We start from the raw sequence: 17,679 nt of genomic DNA on the forward strand, positions 1-17,679 counted from the left end.
GTTCGTGTTATTTGAGTAAAATTATTTTTCCCTAAATAAATTACTTTTTGGTTTCTCCTTTAGTGGATATTGGTTGGTTTTCTAATATGCTCCCAACGTTACAATCTTAGTTACAGCCATGGAAATGTATAGTACTGGTGCCCACGTTTCTTCCTCCTTTGGTTCCAGTTGTCTCTGCGTCTAGTGCTGCACAGTGGGCCCGGCCAAATTAACCCTTTAATGCATGACTTTTTTTAAAATGAAAATTGCAGTTATTGATTCAGTGAAATAATAACATTTTAATTTGAAAAACAAAACTCAACAGGTTTGAAGTCGTTATTTTGAGTATAATAAAAGTTATGGCGCATCAAAGTTGAAATTTTTTTTTTGAAATTGCGTCCAGTGCTGCACAGTGGGCCCGGCCAAATTAAGATGAGTATTAAATGTTCTTTTACAACTCACCGGGATGCTGACAAGACCTATCGGGATGATTCCCGATCTTCAGACTACCCTGAAAAACATGAACTTAAAAATTATGAAAAGCATCGCAGATTTTATCGAGTCGGCCAAGATTGATATTTAATGTTTGAATGTTTTTTAAGTTCTCACTAAGCTTGGTCAAACAATGGCAACAAGAGACCAGATAGATTAATTAATAAAATTAAAAAAAATGTATCATATACATAAGCATAAGCATAGTAGGTATTGGTCTGTTTTCTTTGTTTAAAAAAATTGAAACTATCATAGAAAAATCATACAGTGATTTACTATCAGTATTAAAATATTTTACTTCGATAATAAGAAGAAAACTTCACAAAAATAACAGTATAGCCTGAGAACGAACTAAACTTTGAAGAACCAAGAAAAACTAAAGCGAGTTGAAAAAAATTGAGTAGTTCGAAGTAAGGCGAAGAATAACATATTGTTTAATATTTAATAAATAGTTTTATGAACTTTATTGGAATTTGTTACACATAAATTTAAGTTTACAGTTTGCGTTTCTACAGTTTTTTTCTAAATTTCTTATCGAATAGTTACACATCTCGTTCTATATCTTATTTTACAATTTTTATTAGATTATTGTTTAATAGATGGTGTAGGTAAGTATGATGTAAAGCTCTATTGCGTTGTTTAGTGAAAAATCCTAACAAGTATTGTACATAAACAGTAGTGGCAGCTCAAAATTCAGTTATATCACTAACCTCTAACTAATTCGTTGTTTAATCGCCTGCCCACAAAATGATTGATTGGTACCGTGTGTCATTTGTTCTCCAAATGCGCGCTACATTTATGCTACACCGTAAATCAATCGGTCGACCAACAAAACAATAAGCTCTGGCTCAGAAGCCGATTTCGGTAGAAATTATGCTCAAACAAACCGCTCCGCAAAAACGGATTTGGTTGACATGCAGCTGTTCCGGTTGCCAAATTTCACGAGCCAGTCAATCATTTTCCCATGTCAATTATCGACTTCCAATTATATCATCACACTCAGGCAAGGTAGCTGAGCTGGACTTCCAATAGGTAAGCAGATCCAAGCCTGCATAGTAACTTTCGTTCGCTCGTTTGAATGATCCATTCGCGTGCCGCTATCCTCTGTTTGACGAATGAATTGGCGCATTTGTCCAGCTGCCAGACAAATTTCACGCTCAATTTCATTTTCCACGGGACCATGTTTGTATGCAGATTAAATTTTCGCTTTCGCGTAGTACGCCGGATGAATTTTTATTTGATGAATCGAATTTGTTTTTTGATTGATTTTTGAGTTGTTTTCTATTAGGAGGGAAATTAAGCTCCTGCTTTGCGAAATTAGAGCCGAAGTTTTCACACAAATGGGCCAGAATAGTAGACTCGCTTCTTCCGTGGAAGAATAATCGGCTTAGAGCAGAGACCGGAGTCATCCAGAAAGTGTTCATAGTTTCCGTTTGCCGCATCTACCGATGATGATTTCATCTTTTCGATCTTTGGAGTTTCGTTCATTGCCATTAGCTCTTTGAACGATAGATTGTTGTAGGAAATTTTCCCATTAATGGGAGTGCCGGGTGGTACCAGAGAATTTTTCTGGATAATGTCCGGCGGAGGGACGATTGGTCCCATCGTTTTGTAGGCTTCGTCCAGGTTGTATTCGACGTTTTCCAAATCGCTTCCACTAGCTTCCGAGCCGTGACCGTTGATGGAATCATCTTTCGGCTTATCTTCCGGCGTACCTTCGGGCTCTGGTGATGCTGCCGGGTCGGCTTCAATGATTATGTCCGGTTGATTGGCTTTACCGAATTCTGCATCCAAATTGTACCAATCGAACTCTGCCTGTAGGGGAAGTTTGCTGTCTTCAGCGATTATTACAGGAACAGACGTTTTCTTCGAAGGAGATGTTTTTGGTGAGCTTCCATTGCTTTGGGATCCGGGAGATTTTAAGCTGGAAATTATGGATCCCGATTTGTGGGGACTGCTAGTTTTAAGTGAATTAAGAACTCCATTCGAGTTGAAGTTTGTAGTCATAGATTTATTTTGCAAACTGGATCTTATAGAGATAGGTCGTACTTGAGGTTTCGGGAGAGACCCGTTTAGATTTGGCTTGAGAGCTATACTTGGAACCGATTCCGAATTCATCTTGCTAAGGAAATTCATTCTTTCAGCTGATTTTAACTTCGATTGAAATCCTGGAGCAGGTATGCTACCCATTGTTTTCAGACCCATGCTAAGATCTTTGACAGGTACGTGCTTCTTAGAAGCATTTCGAATCGCAGGCGATTGTTTATTGATTTCAGCTATTATTTCCGACAACTGTTCCCTAAATTGACCATCTTTCTTAGAGGGTGTGCTCTTGGTAGGAGTTCCACCATTTGATTTAGTAATGTAATTATCCTGGCTTATAAATTTCGTTAAAGATTCCTTCTTCGGTGGAACGATCTCAGCCACATTCGGCAGCTTTGGCACATCAGCAAACGATTCTTCGGGATCACTCTTTTTGCTAGCCGTTTCCTCCATTTCTACCACATCAACTACAGAATAATCGTCATCACACGCGTCTTTGTGGATTTCGGCCACAATTTGAACACATTTTACAGAGTCCTGAATTTCGCTTATCGAACAATAGTCGGGTTCAGACTCTGCAATATCGCTAGCGCCCGAGGAACTTTTAGCTTTGATTTGCACCATGCGCTGTTTGGAAATTTGTTGTAATTTCATCAAATTCGCAGGCTTCGGAGGAAGAGCCGGTGGGATCTTCCGCTTCTCCGCTGCAGCAAGCTCTCTTTCACGATCTTCCGAGCCGAGCTTCGATTCCATGTCAACATAATAATTCGAGTAAGAATTCTGCTCCGACCCAATTGGCTCATATTCATTACTGTAGATACTTTGTATTTCATAAGTCGGCGAAGTTTTGTCTTCTTTTCTTGGAACCGGCGTGGGCTGAAGAATTATTCGTGGCACTTGAACCATACTATTTTGAGTAGAAAAATGAACACGTTTGGACCTTATCTGAGAAGGTTCTTTCGGTGGCTCCTGAGCTTTAATGTACAAATCATCTTCGTTGTTGTTCGAATTTTCCTTATTCTCTCCAAATCCATCCATCGATTGTTGAAGTAGTATCTAAAACAAAGTGTACAAACGGTTATCATAATTGGAGCTTTTTGCTTCAAACAGACACTCACCTGGTTTACACATTCCAACACCGGATTGACCGCGGCGTTGCTGTAAGGCTTTCCCAGAGCCGAATCCGAGTCTTCCATATCGCTTGCACTCGCATACCAATCGTCGCTAGTTTCGATCGCTTGTTTCATCTCCATTCCCTCGGTATATTTCTGCTGGTTAGTGTTTCGACGTTCCCCATCTTCCGTCCTATTATCGTCCTCCGATGTTAGCAGCTTCTCCTTCGCATCGTCCTCCACGATCCGCAAACCACTCCTTATCCCATGCATACTATCGATTCTATTAGAATACGAAGGCTCTACCGTTTCATAGTTCCTCGATTCTCCAACCAATCCCTTGTTCTCCTTATCGCTCTCATAATTCTCATAAATTACAACTTTAGGCACGTTCGTATTTGGTTCGATGTTTTCGTAGGTTTCGTTGCATTCCATTTCAACGGAGCTGCCCGTAACAGTCTTGCCCTCTATGACGGCAGCCATCGGGCCACCACCAGTTCCACTGCTAGAGGTGGTACTCTTCATACTGCTGGTCCGGGATGGCCTCGAATAGCCCTGGTACGAGCGTTTGCTAGTGTACTTGCGACTTCGCCGGGCATCCTTGAACGAGTTGGCGCGTAGCACGTACATCGACGAGTCCTGCTCTTCACTAGACGAGGCGTACTCTACGCTGTTGAGCGAGAGATTCTCTGCAATGGAAGGAAACGGAAATGATGGAATCTGATTTAAGTACGAGTTTCAGAACTAAGATCGGAATGAACGTTGAATTAGCAGTAACTGCTTGAAATATAGGTTACACAGAAGTTTTTTCCCTGTGCTTAACATTAAATGTGATAAATATTTATTTATGTTTATAAATTTTATGAATTTGTACCAACACAAAATTTAGTATGTCATGATAAGCTACGGATTTCCAACTAAGAGTTGGATAACACGAGGATAAGCATCAGAAACAAGATAAGAATCTGAATCAGGATTAGGATCGTGATCCACATTGTAAATTATCATAAGGTTAATTGATCAGGATCTTTTACAGGATCAGGTTCAGGATTAGACCAGTATCATGGTCTATGAATCTGGATCAGGATCACGGTGAGAATCAAAATTAGGATCTGGAATTGTATTACGATCAGGATAAAGATCAGAAATTTGGTCATATTAAAAATCTGTAACAAGGTTAGATTGAGCTCTGAATAAGCATCAGAATCCGGATAAGGTTAAGGTTCAAGAACAGGATCACAATCAGGATTTGGATCTGGGAATGTATCGGGATCAGGATGTCTTCTTCTTCTTCTTCTTCTTCTTCTTCTTCTAACACCATCATGGCCAAAACTTGTACGAATCCTGGAAAATGATAAACTAGCGTTCCTCATTTTTCTTTTCAGCATAGTATCTGATAGAACATGCATTGCAGATACTACTACGGCCAGTCCAACCATGTGATGTTAAACACAAAAAATACAGGAACTTACGCTTCGTATGATTTTATAGAATTTGATTATTAAGTGATAATGCTCTATTTGTAAAGTTGAAAACTTTGAGAAATAAAGGGTGTCCACGATGAAATTGCCACACACAAAATTGATTCGCAAAACTCGAGTTTTCATCCGATTACCATAAAATTTTTAGGGATTGAAAAATAACTATTAAACTTCATTTTTCCATTTTACTCGTATTTTATTTACAGTCCATACGCAAATGCCCGCACTTCTCAATAAGGTGGAGTTCCGGAGTGTTGAACATTTTCGGCACAAAATTGACCAAATTGTCCGCATACCACTTCAGCACGTCCTTGGAGTGGCATGAGGCCAAATCCCGCCAGATGATTGTTGAGACGTTGTGGGCCTTCAGGAGGGTAAGCAGCCTCTTCTGAAGACACTCTTTCATGACACCTGTCCGTTCATTGTGTCCTGGGTCACGCAAGGTGCACTCCGCTTCCCCATCGTGCAGATGGCTTGCCAAACCAGGAATTTATTCGCAAATTTGGACATCTTCTGAGTGCGGACATGCCCCGGAACGCTGAACTTATCCTTGGCCGTGAAGAACAGGTTGCCGGGGATCTGTTTGAAGTCGGCCTTCACATATGTTTCGTCGTCCATGATGCAGCATTAAGCTTCCGTCAGCATGTTGAGGTACAACTTCCTGGCACGGGTTTTGACGGACTTGTTCTGCTTTTCGTCGCAATAAGGGGCCTTTTGTACCTTGAACGTTCGAAACCCAGCCTTAGTTTTGGGCTTCAGGACAAAACTTCGGCTTATATGCAGTTTCTTAGCTACATCCCGAACGGAGGCGTTCTGGGGGGTATTGGGGTAAATGGGGCCACACAGGAGTATTTCACCCCAAAATTTGGCCAAAAGTCAAAATTTTAAAAAGAACTATTAAAATGATTTTTATGTTCATTTGCTTCTTGAATGACATTTGACACCATCTACCAGTGTGTTTTTCAACACACTCATACCTCGTTTTAAGGTTGCTCGTATTACGGCCTTTTGCTATAACGGTCTTCATCAATTATGGCACGGTTTCGATATACATACGGCCCTAGATACTTCACTACAACGGTCGAAAATTACAATTACAGCACAAACACGGTTTATTTCTTGTTATTTTCTAGTGTAATTCAATACCATATGAAATCGAAGCGAAATTGTCGATTTACGTTATATTTTAAAGAGTGATACGTTCAAAATTTGGTCAAGGGAAAACGCGTGTAAATCGGTGAAATTTAAAAAATTTGTTTGTTTAAAAAATCAAATTAAGTTGCTTTTTCAAGTTTAATAAGTATAAAATTCAGGAAAAATAATCAGTTAGGCTTCCGCTTTTCCAAATTCGAACTGCCAGGCCTTACGTTTAACCCCTACCATCAGATTTTGTACAGCCACCTTGTCCACCTTCTTCGCCGCAGAAAGCCAGTTTGCCTTGAACTGCTTCTCGTCCCTAGCAGTTTTTTTTTGGTCTTCTTTAAGTTCCGCTTGACAATAGCCCAGTATTTCACAATTGGGTGGAGCTCTGCGGTGTTGGAAGGGTTCTTGTCCTTGGGAACCACCTGCACGTTGTTGGCAGCGTACCACTCCATGGCCTTTTGCGTGCGAGTTGCTTGGATTTTCGCGATGCGCGATTTTTTGATACGCTGCTCTTCTTTCTTGGACGGAACGACTGGTTCGACGAGGAGTGTAGAAGGGTGATGGACGAAGAGAATGCCGCGCGGGTGGCAGTAGTGCAAAGAGGCACCCGTCGAAATGTGGAAAATCACCGACAGCGGAAGAGGCAGCAAGTCCGAATTTTCCAGGAGAAAAAGCGCCGCCTGGAGGAGGAGGAGCTCGAGGAGCTGGAGCAGCTGCATCGTTCCCAAGAAACACGAAAGTTCTATCAGAAACTCAACGCATCCCGCAAAGGCTTCGTGCCGCAAGTCGAAATGTGCCGGGATAAGGACGGAGGCATCCTGACGGACAATCGTGAGGTGATTAAAACGTGGAAGCAGCACTTCGATGAACACCTGAACGGCGCACATGCAGGAGATCAAGACGGTGGGGGAAGGTACACCCAAAATTCAGCCTCTGTGCCAATGGCGTGTAGTCAATTTCATAGCATCATTGGTACAAGAAGATAACGCGACCGGCACTGATTCGATTTGCGCCCACCGGCATTAACCTCCCAGCGTAACCGAATTGCGTATGTCTGAATGAAACAAAATAAAAACGTTTTCGCGTCCCTCCCAATCGCATCACAAGCCGAAAAAGGATGGAAATAAATACCGGCCAACACCAGGCAGCCAGCGAACCGAGCACTGTGCGTGTGAATGTAGCAAAAGCAACAACCAAAACATCCTTCTAATTCAATCAACCGGCAAACACGGCTAAGCTGTGCGTGTGTATGTAGCAAAAGCAACAACAAAAACATTCCTTCAATTTACCGGCAAACAACACCGGCCAAGCTGCCCGGCTTTAGCAGCTGTGTATATGTAGCGTGTGTATGTAATAGCAGGCAGTAAGCAAAGCACAGTTCTCATTCAATGGGTTTCCCGTTCCTTCACTCCCGTTCCCTTTCCCGTTTCCATCTTAAGACAAAGGAATGCATTGAAAGGAGGCCAAACGCCGGGAAGCCGCCGTTGTACGTTTTTTGTGATTGATCGGTAACAGAAAGCCTATGACAAATATACCTCGTTCTGCATGAAGCTCGAATAGTACACTGGTTAGAATGTCGGATTGGCAAGACGCTACAATTGTTGATGTGAGTTCGATTCTCAGTACAGCGCTGTGGTTTTAATTTTTATTTTCTTGTTTCTGGGATGAATTATCCAATAGGAAGGAAATCCCATAAAATGTTTTTCTTGTTTCGCTTGAATGTAGTGGTCATCATTTTGATTGGGAGCCGAGTCCTTATGCCAGTTACGGTTTTTCAAACATACCGTCTTCGGCACAGTGCACATTTCAGAGCATTATCGGCACAGAGATGTGCTAAAAAGGCATTGGATTTTTGCAACCTCTTCTATGGGTGTACATCGCTGGCGTAGCCAACGACGTAGAGGAGCCACTCCCAACGATGAGTGAAGTTAAGGAAGCCATTCGCCAGCTGAATAGAAACAAGTCGGCTGGGAAGGATGGCATCGCAGCTGAACTCATAAAAATGGGCCCGGACAAGTTGGCCGATTGCCTACACCGGTTGATAGTCCGGATCTGGGACATAGAACAGTTACCGGAGGAGTGGAAGGAGGGGGTAATATGCCCCATCTACAAGAAGGGCGACAAATTGGACTGTGAGAACTACCGAGCGATCACTGTCCTCAATGCCGCCTACAAAGTATTGTCCCGAATCCTACTCCGCCGCCTAACGCCACAAGCAAACAGATTCGTGGGAAGTCATCAGGCCGGCTTCATGGAGGGACGGTCAACGACGGACCAGATATTCACATTACGGCAAATCCTCCAAAAATGCCGTGAACACCAAGTCCCTACGCACTATCTAGTCATCGACTTCAAAGCCGCATAAGACACGATCGACCGTAACGAGCTATGGAAAATCATGGACGAGAACGGCTTTTCCGAGAAGCTTATCAGACTGATCAAGGCGACGATGGATGGAACGCAGTGCTGTGCGCGGATTTCGGGTGAATTGTCGAGTTCATTCGAATCGCGCAGGGGGCTTCGACAAGGTGATGGTCTATCCTGCATGATGTTCAACGTGGCGCTAGAAGGTGTTATTCGACGAGCGGTGGGCGAAATGCGTCGCACGATTTTCAACTGATCCAGTCAACTTATCTGCTTTGCCGATGACATTGATATAGACGGCAGATCATCTGCGGCGGTGGGGGAGATCTACCCCAAACTGAAACGCGAAGCAGGAAGGATTGGGTTGATGATTAATACGTCCAAGACGAAGTACATGCTGGCGTGCGGATCCGAGACCGACCGAACCCGCTTGTCCAGTAATAACAAGGTCACGATCGACGGCGACGAGCTGGAGATAGTCGAAGACTTTGTCTATCTCGGCTCACTGGTGACCGCAGACAATGACACCAGCCGTGAGATCAGGAGGCGAATTATCAGCGGAAGTCGTGCCTACTATGGACTCCACAAGCAACTGCGGTCGAGCAGACTTAGCCCTCGTACGAAGTGTAACCTGTATATGACGCTCATTAGACCGGTTGTTTGGAATTGGAGAACGGTTGCCATGGACCGAGTGAATTTTAGGAATTATGTTCGTCAAGTTATGTCGTTAGACGGAATACTATGTAAATAAAAAATAAAATAACGTCAAGTTGATTTGACCAAATTTTGACCGTATCACCCTTTACCACGATATTTGGGATCAAGTATTATTAATAAATTTTGAAATCGCCCTAACTTTTAATTCCTTTCTTAAAAAGGTTGATGGTTTTCGATAAATCCGTTCTTCAAATTATTAACAATAAGATGTAAATACTTTACTTTTCAAGTATAAATTTAAACCGGTCATATGGAATGCAATGCTCCTTGAAAACGATTCAGACGTCGAACGAAGCGCTAATGTTTTTCTCTTTAGTACAGTAATTTCACCTCGTTCACTTCAAGCTTGTTTATGAGAATTGGAACACACTTTTGTTAATATAGTGGCGCTCCTGGTAGACGGATTTGGAAGTTCTTGACGCCCACGTGTCGGGAATTTTGTCAGTTTCACGTATGTATTTTTCACATTCCTCAATTCGACTGTACTTTGTAAACAATCAACATGGAAGCCGAATGAAAGGAAAAAATTGTGCACAGTTATTTGGAAAATCCATTGTGGTCTGCATGGGTGGCAAAACTCCTCAGATCGGCTTGTCCAGTGAAAGAGAGTGCCATTTTTTTTCGTCTGCTCCCCCAATCAGTGCGGGGAGAGATAAATCGCACTGAAATGAAGAGTGAGATTGTCAACACATAAGAGTGAGCGAGAGCATTCACATCCGCTGATGAAGAGAATTCCCTTCTCCGGAAAAGTCTGTTTCGCAATGTGCTGAGGAGAATTCGAGAGATAACTCAGTTTATTTTTGGTACGTTCACTAGAAAAGATGCTACTTTCCAAATCAAAGCTCCCAGCGGTGTCCTGATTTTCTAGAAGCCGACCTGATCTTAATTGCAATTGATTTTGTAATAAAAACAGTTTAACCTCTTAAACAAATGGTAATCTTCGGTTCAGATGATATTTGAACGGTTTTTCGGTATAAACTAAAAGCCACCTAACTTCATATCTCTTCTGCTGCATAAATTAAGGCGTATACTGCACCGCTATTTCGCCTTAATTTATGCAATCTAAGAAGAGCTGCATTTCATTTCCACCAATCTACTGGGATCCTGCAAAATCCTGGTTTTTGTTCTTCGCGGTGTCCTGATTTTTTGATGAAACCACCTGTCACCTCTTATTCGAACGCTACCTTTTGCAAAAAAACAAGAATTCAAAACAGCTAACAGCAGTGGGCATGGTAGCGGAGTAGAAATTGTTTATATTGTTTCTACGTTGTGTGGTGGAAGTCTAAACAATTTTTTTCTTCTTTACTCTGAGGTGTATGACTGAAACGCAGGGCGCTCTTTGTTAAGAATTCTCTTTCTCCCATTCGGATGCAAATGCTCTCACACTTGCCGTCCGAGTCACTTACAGCTCGTGTAAACTCGGGTAACGAGTGGAGCACGATCAGCGAAAGAGGATTACACTCGGAAGCCGAACTGAAAACAGTGGTGGTTTCTCCCGGCTCTTTGTTGTTTGAGAAGAGCCGACCAACCCTGGTGGTCTGCATCTTGGCTAGCTAAACAGCTGAAATTGCTCAGAAATACCGTATTGCGCGTTATCAAACAATGTAAGGTAGATTGACGACGATTCGGAAGAATGGCCAGAAAATTTGTTACTGCCCATGATAGTACCGTGAGGAGAATTCGACTCCGGGAAGGAATGAAGTCGTATCGAGCTAGCAAACAGCCAAATCGAACCATAAAACAGAATAGTGTGGCCAAAATCCGTGCTCATAGCTATTCTAAATACCAGGTGCAGACCAAGTTCGACGGGTGTCTTTTGATGGACGATGAAACCTATGTCGAGGCTGACTTCGGGCTTATCCCAGGTCAAAAATTATACTTGGAAACTGCTCGGGGATCTGTGCCAGCCAAATTTAAATTTGTTTTTGCTGACAAATTTGCACGAAATTTTATCATTTGGCAGAGCGTTTGCAGCTGTGAAAAAAAAAATGAAAGTTTTCGTTACAAATAAGACAATGACGTCGGAGCTATACAGAAAAAAAGTGTCTCCAAAAACGAATTTTGCCGTTCAATCTATTCCACGACCATCCCCTAATGTTTTGTCCAGATTTGGCAAGCTGTCATTACAGCAAAGTCATTTAAGAATGATATGCAGAGAAAGAGGTCTAGTTTGTTCCGAAAAATCTTAACCCACGCTCTGCCCTATTGAGAAATACTGGACAATCATGTTTACTACAAAGATTTAAAGTTGGTTTTAGTCTTTTCATTTCCTTTTTTTTCATGGAATAGGAGTTGAATTTGTAGATAAGTTATACTAAGACAACATTGCCGCCGACCGTGGCCTAGAGGATAGCGTTCAAGTCTTCTAAGCCAGAGGTCATGAGATCGAGTCTCGGTCACGGCATACATAGTACTCTTTCTGTGGGTTGGTGGTGTAAGCATTAATAAGATGGTAGCCATTATATCCTTGAAAGATGTACGCTTTAGTCTTAAGTAGAATTTAGATCTCTTCAAAGAAATATGAAGTTTCACTGAGATGCTATATGTGTGTGTTCGTTTAAAAAAAAAAAAAACATCCATATATCAAATGGCCCAAATCAGCCGACTTCAGAAAATCTTATACGTATCACTCTAAAATTGATCCTAGGCTTTTGCTAGACCCCATGTAACAAACATTTGAACCAGATTAGACCATGAGAAGCGGTTCCGCAACGTGCTTAATATTTTCATGGCATTTGAAGAAAATTTTGTTCTGAAGAAACGTGCAAAACTAGTTTTCCCCAAATAACGTTGGTCTCTACCAACCCAGTTCTTTTAAGTAAAATTTTTCTATTACTGTGACAAACATTAAATCCGTTACTAAACTCGAATAGAGATATGATAAAAATAAGCTTTGGAATTGAATTCTGAAGAGGTATTAAACGGAAAGTACGTTTGTTTTCATAAGTTTAATTTTGAAGCTTAATACTTTTTTTATTGTTACTCAAATCGAAATGCGGTCTTGCGATGAGATATTTGTCATACATTGAGCTTTAAAAAAAATTATATTATATCGCGAGATAAATGCTAAAGTTATTGGTTTTCAAGCTCCACTCGAACCAAATGTTCCAAAATTCTATACAAACCCTGTGGTCCAAAATGCTTCGTTTTTCTTCAAAACTCATCCTTGTTTATGTTTTTATGTTTGTATGGGAAAATTGAATATGTTGTACTGTAAAATCGATATCATTTTTGTTTCTTCTGTGGAACCCAGCTTGCTTATGGTTTTTATGCCAATAAACAAAGTTGTTTAGCGGAAAATTTTCTTTAGATAATTTATTGGCATCAATTGGCATAAAAAATATAAGCAGGCTGGATTCCACAGAAGAATAAAAAATGATGTTGATTTTTTAGTACAAAATATTCAATTCCCATACAAACATGATAGTGAGGAGGAGTAGGCGTGTGCTTGAACGGTGAAGTTTGGAAAAATTGTTGCTCCGTTGAAATTTTTCTCAAAAGTATTGTTAGAATCGATTTGTGCGGACACAAAACTTCCGAATCTGATGAGGTTCCATTGGAATGTAATTAAGCCGATTTGACCGCCAAAACCTAATCATTGAGTTCCAGGATTGCTTTCGGAGAAGAAAACTTCAAAACTGTGACATGGCATGAGTTGTTTGCAAGTGTACTTAAGGTGTCTCCCAGTTCCTCATTGCGCAGAAATGGTCATTATGATTTTGAAGGCATAAAATCGCTTTCATGAGGAACAGGTTCAAACCAATCGAAAAAAAAGAAAGAGTGAAAGCAAGCAGAACCGATAACGGATGTAAAGCCCAAGTGATGTCTAACGGATCCGAAATCTTTCTAAGCAATTGGACGAAGCTAAGTATTAAAATAATTCAAATAGAAATATTTTTATTTGATTTTCAGCTCGATGATCAGTAGTTAATTGAAATACATATCAGCAGAAACATGTGAAAAGGGTATAAAAGACAAAGTAAACAAAACCGGTTTTCAGTGGATTCTAATAGCCCAATATAAGCTCTACTTAACACAAAAACCGTTCTTAGTTTTTCAGTTTTCGTAAGATTTATAATGCAGTTTGAGTAAAGGATCTAAAAAATTTAGAGCCATAAAATGACATTATCCTCACACAGATTGTTTTATACACCCTTTACTCCAAAACAAAGCAAACGGTCTAAATGCAAAACATTAAAAGGGGAAGAATGCGGAAAGCTATTCACTCACTCCTATAGCGAGAACCATAAGCCTTTGACAAAAAATAGGGGAAATTTTATCTCCATCTCACTCACACATATGAGACATACAGTACAAAGCGAAGGGTGTATAAAACATTTAGACGAATTTCATACTCCAGCTAGGGTCTATAAACAATTGCGGGCTATTTTTTCATGATAACAACGTCGTATCGATAAAAACATATTTTTAATGATCCTTCGCACCGTTTTGACCATAAAGACTTGGGAGATTCTTCGTGAATTTTAATTAGCGATTTAAAAAAGATTGCAAAATTTTCAAACGCGTTTTTCTCGAAACGTCATAAATGAACATAGACCCTTTTCTCGTGTTGCTGCTGATATACCTTTGTGTGTGTTCATAGAAGTGATTGGAGAAATTTTTTGTCGAATAATTTGCTCACGAGAGTTATCCAAATTTCGTTTTCCAAAGTATTTTTAACACAAAAACACAAAAAAAAAATCAAAGTTGTTATTTTTATAGATCAATCATGATGGACTGTTTCATTTCGGGATTTTCTGTGAGACTGGTTAAGTCTTTAGCGTTTCAAGTAATCAACGTTTCCGTCAAATGAAAAGATTGTGTAGGACAAAGACTAGTAGAGTTGAAAAGGACACAATATTATACAGTAAACATAGAAAACAAGTTTCAAATAATGAATCATTTGAGAATTTTTTAAATCTGTTTGAAAATTAATAACATAAGGTATGATGATGAAAATCATTTACAAATCATTTATCAAAGAATTGTTCTGAGCTTTACGAAAAACAATCTTCAGTCTCAAACAATCTCGCTGGCGTTGAAAGTGACAATGTTCGTAATGAGTAAATTGGGAAATTTTTTATATTTTAGAAGGATTTCCAATACTTATAGGCTTATTACTGTGATTATTATATAGCTCGAATAGAACCACACGAAAGATTTCTTGTAAAGGACTTTCATTTCTTGATTCACTTTATTCACAACAAATTAAAATGTTTTTTAGATTCTTGATCGTTAATTCAATTCATACACAGAATTTAAATCTTTGTATATCTGATGGTGTTTAAACTAAAATATTGAATGAAATTGACTAACAACAAAACCCAGGTGAAACCTAATTCAAATAAAAAATAAAAGCTTTTACAATGGCGAGTGGCTTTACAAGAACTAACACTGTATAATTATGAACATTCCAAAATTTTATTTTCCTTTTGAGTTCATTTAAACTCAAACAAATAGTTCGTTTATTTCGATATCAAGGCTTTTGATAAGAGGGTAAAAAAAGGTTAAAATATTCGATGACACTAGTCAAAAGTGTATCCTGATCATATCCTTTCACCCAAATCTCCAAATCAATTTTTATGCTAGGATGCAGAGGTGACCTCGGTCCTAAAGCACGAATTATTTCTTTCGTTCCTTTCTCTCTTTCCAAACTATCTATTGACTACTAGGACGTGGACGGCGCCGTTATTTATGATTAAAGAGAGAGCATCAGTTTAGGGCATTGTGAATGTGCTGTCAGTCCCAGGCACCATTCTTTTGACCTGTATGTATGTATGTATGTATGAAAACCCACCAGTGGCTGTTAGGTCTTTCGACCCGAGTCGGTACGGGAAGTCTCAATCGCACATTCAAATATTGTTCATGCTTAACTCATCAACAATAATTGCAGCACTACCAAGGGGTCCGTTACCACTGGTTTGGGGCAGGTTTGACTCACCAAACTCACTTCCAACTGTTCGAAACATATAAAGAATCCTGAAAAGGTACCGAAGTATCCTCCTCATGATTCCAAATATGCCGAGATACTCCGGCTGGCTTGAACCCACAATCCATTGTATATCAGCTTTCCGATCGTTTGGTGCCCTGCCCAACCCCCCAAAGATTCCCAATAATAGAGTTAAGCTACTTTGAACATTCTATCAATAAATAATTATGCATTTTTATTCATCTTACCTTGAAACCATTTTAAACAAAAAAATGGAATGAAATGTTTAACAATTTGATACTTAGCTGAATTTTCTGGATCTTGATTAAAGCCGCATTTTTTTTAAGTTTTTCCATATAATTTCAATCACTGTAACCATTGTACAACTTCAAGCACCCTTTCACCATGTGGATGTTGAAAATCGCCCAACGAGCAGTACATATACAGTATAGCAATTTTTATAGAATGCTGCTCATCGAGTCGACATTTCTGTTATCAATTCCTAGCCATTACTATATCAATACCATGATCACAAATCCAAAAACCTTAAAGGTTTTGATTAACTGGTTCAACTAATAAATCTTAAAACTTATCAGACAATTCACGGTTCCAATATCCTGCGTTTAGACACGCACACAAACACAAACCATTTAAAAAAACACACGCATTGTGAAAATCATAATCTTTAACCATCATATGAACTCATCGTCCAACTTATATTTCCCCTAGATTTTTAAACCCCTCCCCACTAGCGCTGGAACTTGCATTTTTTCTCTTTTTCACCATGTTTCCTTCTGTCTCTCTAAAATCAGGCAATTTCTGAAAAACAAGTGAAAGTTTTCCCCTTTTTATCACTGTTAAACAAAACTAGCTGGATCCACGATTCCAAACAACTGAGATTTTCACAATTGCCGAACGTGCATATTCTTCTCAGATCTACATAAAGGCAAGTAAAAAATTTCACTCCACTGTTGAACTTATGAAACTTAGACATGAAAATCGAGAAAAAATAAATTTTGAGGAATCACGAAGCAAAACGCGACCGCGCAACAAATTGCAACCGCACTCGAGCCCAGGCACCATTCTTTTGACCTTTGCACAAAATTGGTGGCCTCGGTCAATCACGGAGTAGCAACCATTGGCGATGTGGAGTTCATTCTATTGAGCCACACCAGCGATCATGGTGTTCGAAATGCAGAAATGATAATGATCTAATTCAAGATATGTTTCCAAAACACGCTGAATTGAACAATTTGGTACCATAAAGAGAACAGAGATTTTTTTTATGAAGCATTTCGGATTCAATGATTTAAGGTGGATGTGAGTAGTCAATCAAGCTAAGCTAAGCTAATTCACATACAAACATGATAGTTTGAATTTACTCATGTAAACGTTACTCAAAAATTCTGCAAAAATTCGTGGATGAGTTTTGGACCAAAACGAAGTATTTTAAATCCCAGGGTTTAAGAAATTCTGAAAAAGATCCCAAATCAACTCAGTCTATTATGCAACTCTTCCCTTTGGAAGAAATTTTGTAATTTTGGAACCTGGTGCTATTCCTAGGATCTTTTTCCGTTAACTTTCCGATCGCTACTAATACATATCCCTTGCACTTTATGCAACTTATAAAACCTTAAAAAAAATGGTAAAATTTTCTCATACCATTCCAACATACCTGTATTAACATTCTCCACTCCCTTACAAACGACGGTTTGCGTAGCGCTACATTTGTACTGGGTCCCGTAGTAGCTTTTACGACACTTGGGACAGTACTGGGCCACTTCCGGCAGATCCCCTAGGCCAACTTCATCGCTTTCATCGTCGTCCTCACCCAGCTTCCTCTTCATCCGCTTGATGGTGCTATTTTGCCGGCTTATGACGTCATCCTTCTCGTGCAGCTGCTGTTTGATCAGTTTGTGTTCGTTCTGAAGGCGCGCCTCGAAGTAGATCAGCGCTTTCAGAATCCGCGAAAGTTGATCGTCCCGCAGTTTCCGCTCCCAGTCCAGCTCGTGGCTGACCAGGTTCAGATGGTTCTTGGTGCTGATGACGCCCTCTAGCGTGGACACCGGACGGCGCTTCTTGTTGGACGTTACTCCGGATGGGAGACTGGCTGTTGTCCCGCGTAACGGAAGTGTTCCTCCCATGACGACACTTCGATCGTCCGCATCCGAACTTGCCACTTCCGGATTGCGCAGCTCAACCGTTGTTGGTGAGAAGCTATAATCGTTCATAGTGTCGTACGTTGTTCCGGTAACGATATCTTCCTGCGAAGAGAAACATAGAAAAAAGAATGAGATCGTTAATGTCATGTTAGGAATTGCAAGGTTAGCCGCTTTTATGTATGTTTGCGTCAATCTCATGCGCTATAGGAAATAAACGGCAATAAACTATAACAGTTACTTTTTATCGGTGAACTAAT

General features: G+C 40.2%; 1 protein-coding gene across 1 annotated transcript in view; it reads right to left on the minus strand.

Annotated features, from left to right (window-relative positions):
- Positions 1–945: 945 nt before the first annotated feature.
- The window catches only part of LOC129746286 (uncharacterized), a 148,144-nt gene continuing 131,410 nt past the window's right edge, over positions 946–17,679 (minus strand). Inside the window, exons 3-5 of the mRNA XM_055739883.1 lie at positions 16,936–17,524; positions 3,633–4,315; positions 946–3,570 (exon numbers count right to left, since the gene is read on the minus strand). Of these exons, the coding sequence (XP_055595858.1) occupies positions 1,804–3,570; positions 3,633–4,315; positions 16,936–17,524 (3,039 nt within the window). The 3' untranslated portion in view covers positions 946–1,803. The remainder of the gene's footprint in view (positions 3,571–3,632; positions 4,316–16,935; positions 17,525–17,679) is intronic.

This window comes from Uranotaenia lowii, chromosome 2 (assembly GCF_029784155.1).
Source record: "Uranotaenia lowii strain MFRU-FL chromosome 2, ASM2978415v1, whole genome shotgun sequence".
NCBI lineage: Eukaryota > Metazoa > Arthropoda > Insecta > Diptera > Culicidae > Uranotaenia > Uranotaenia lowii.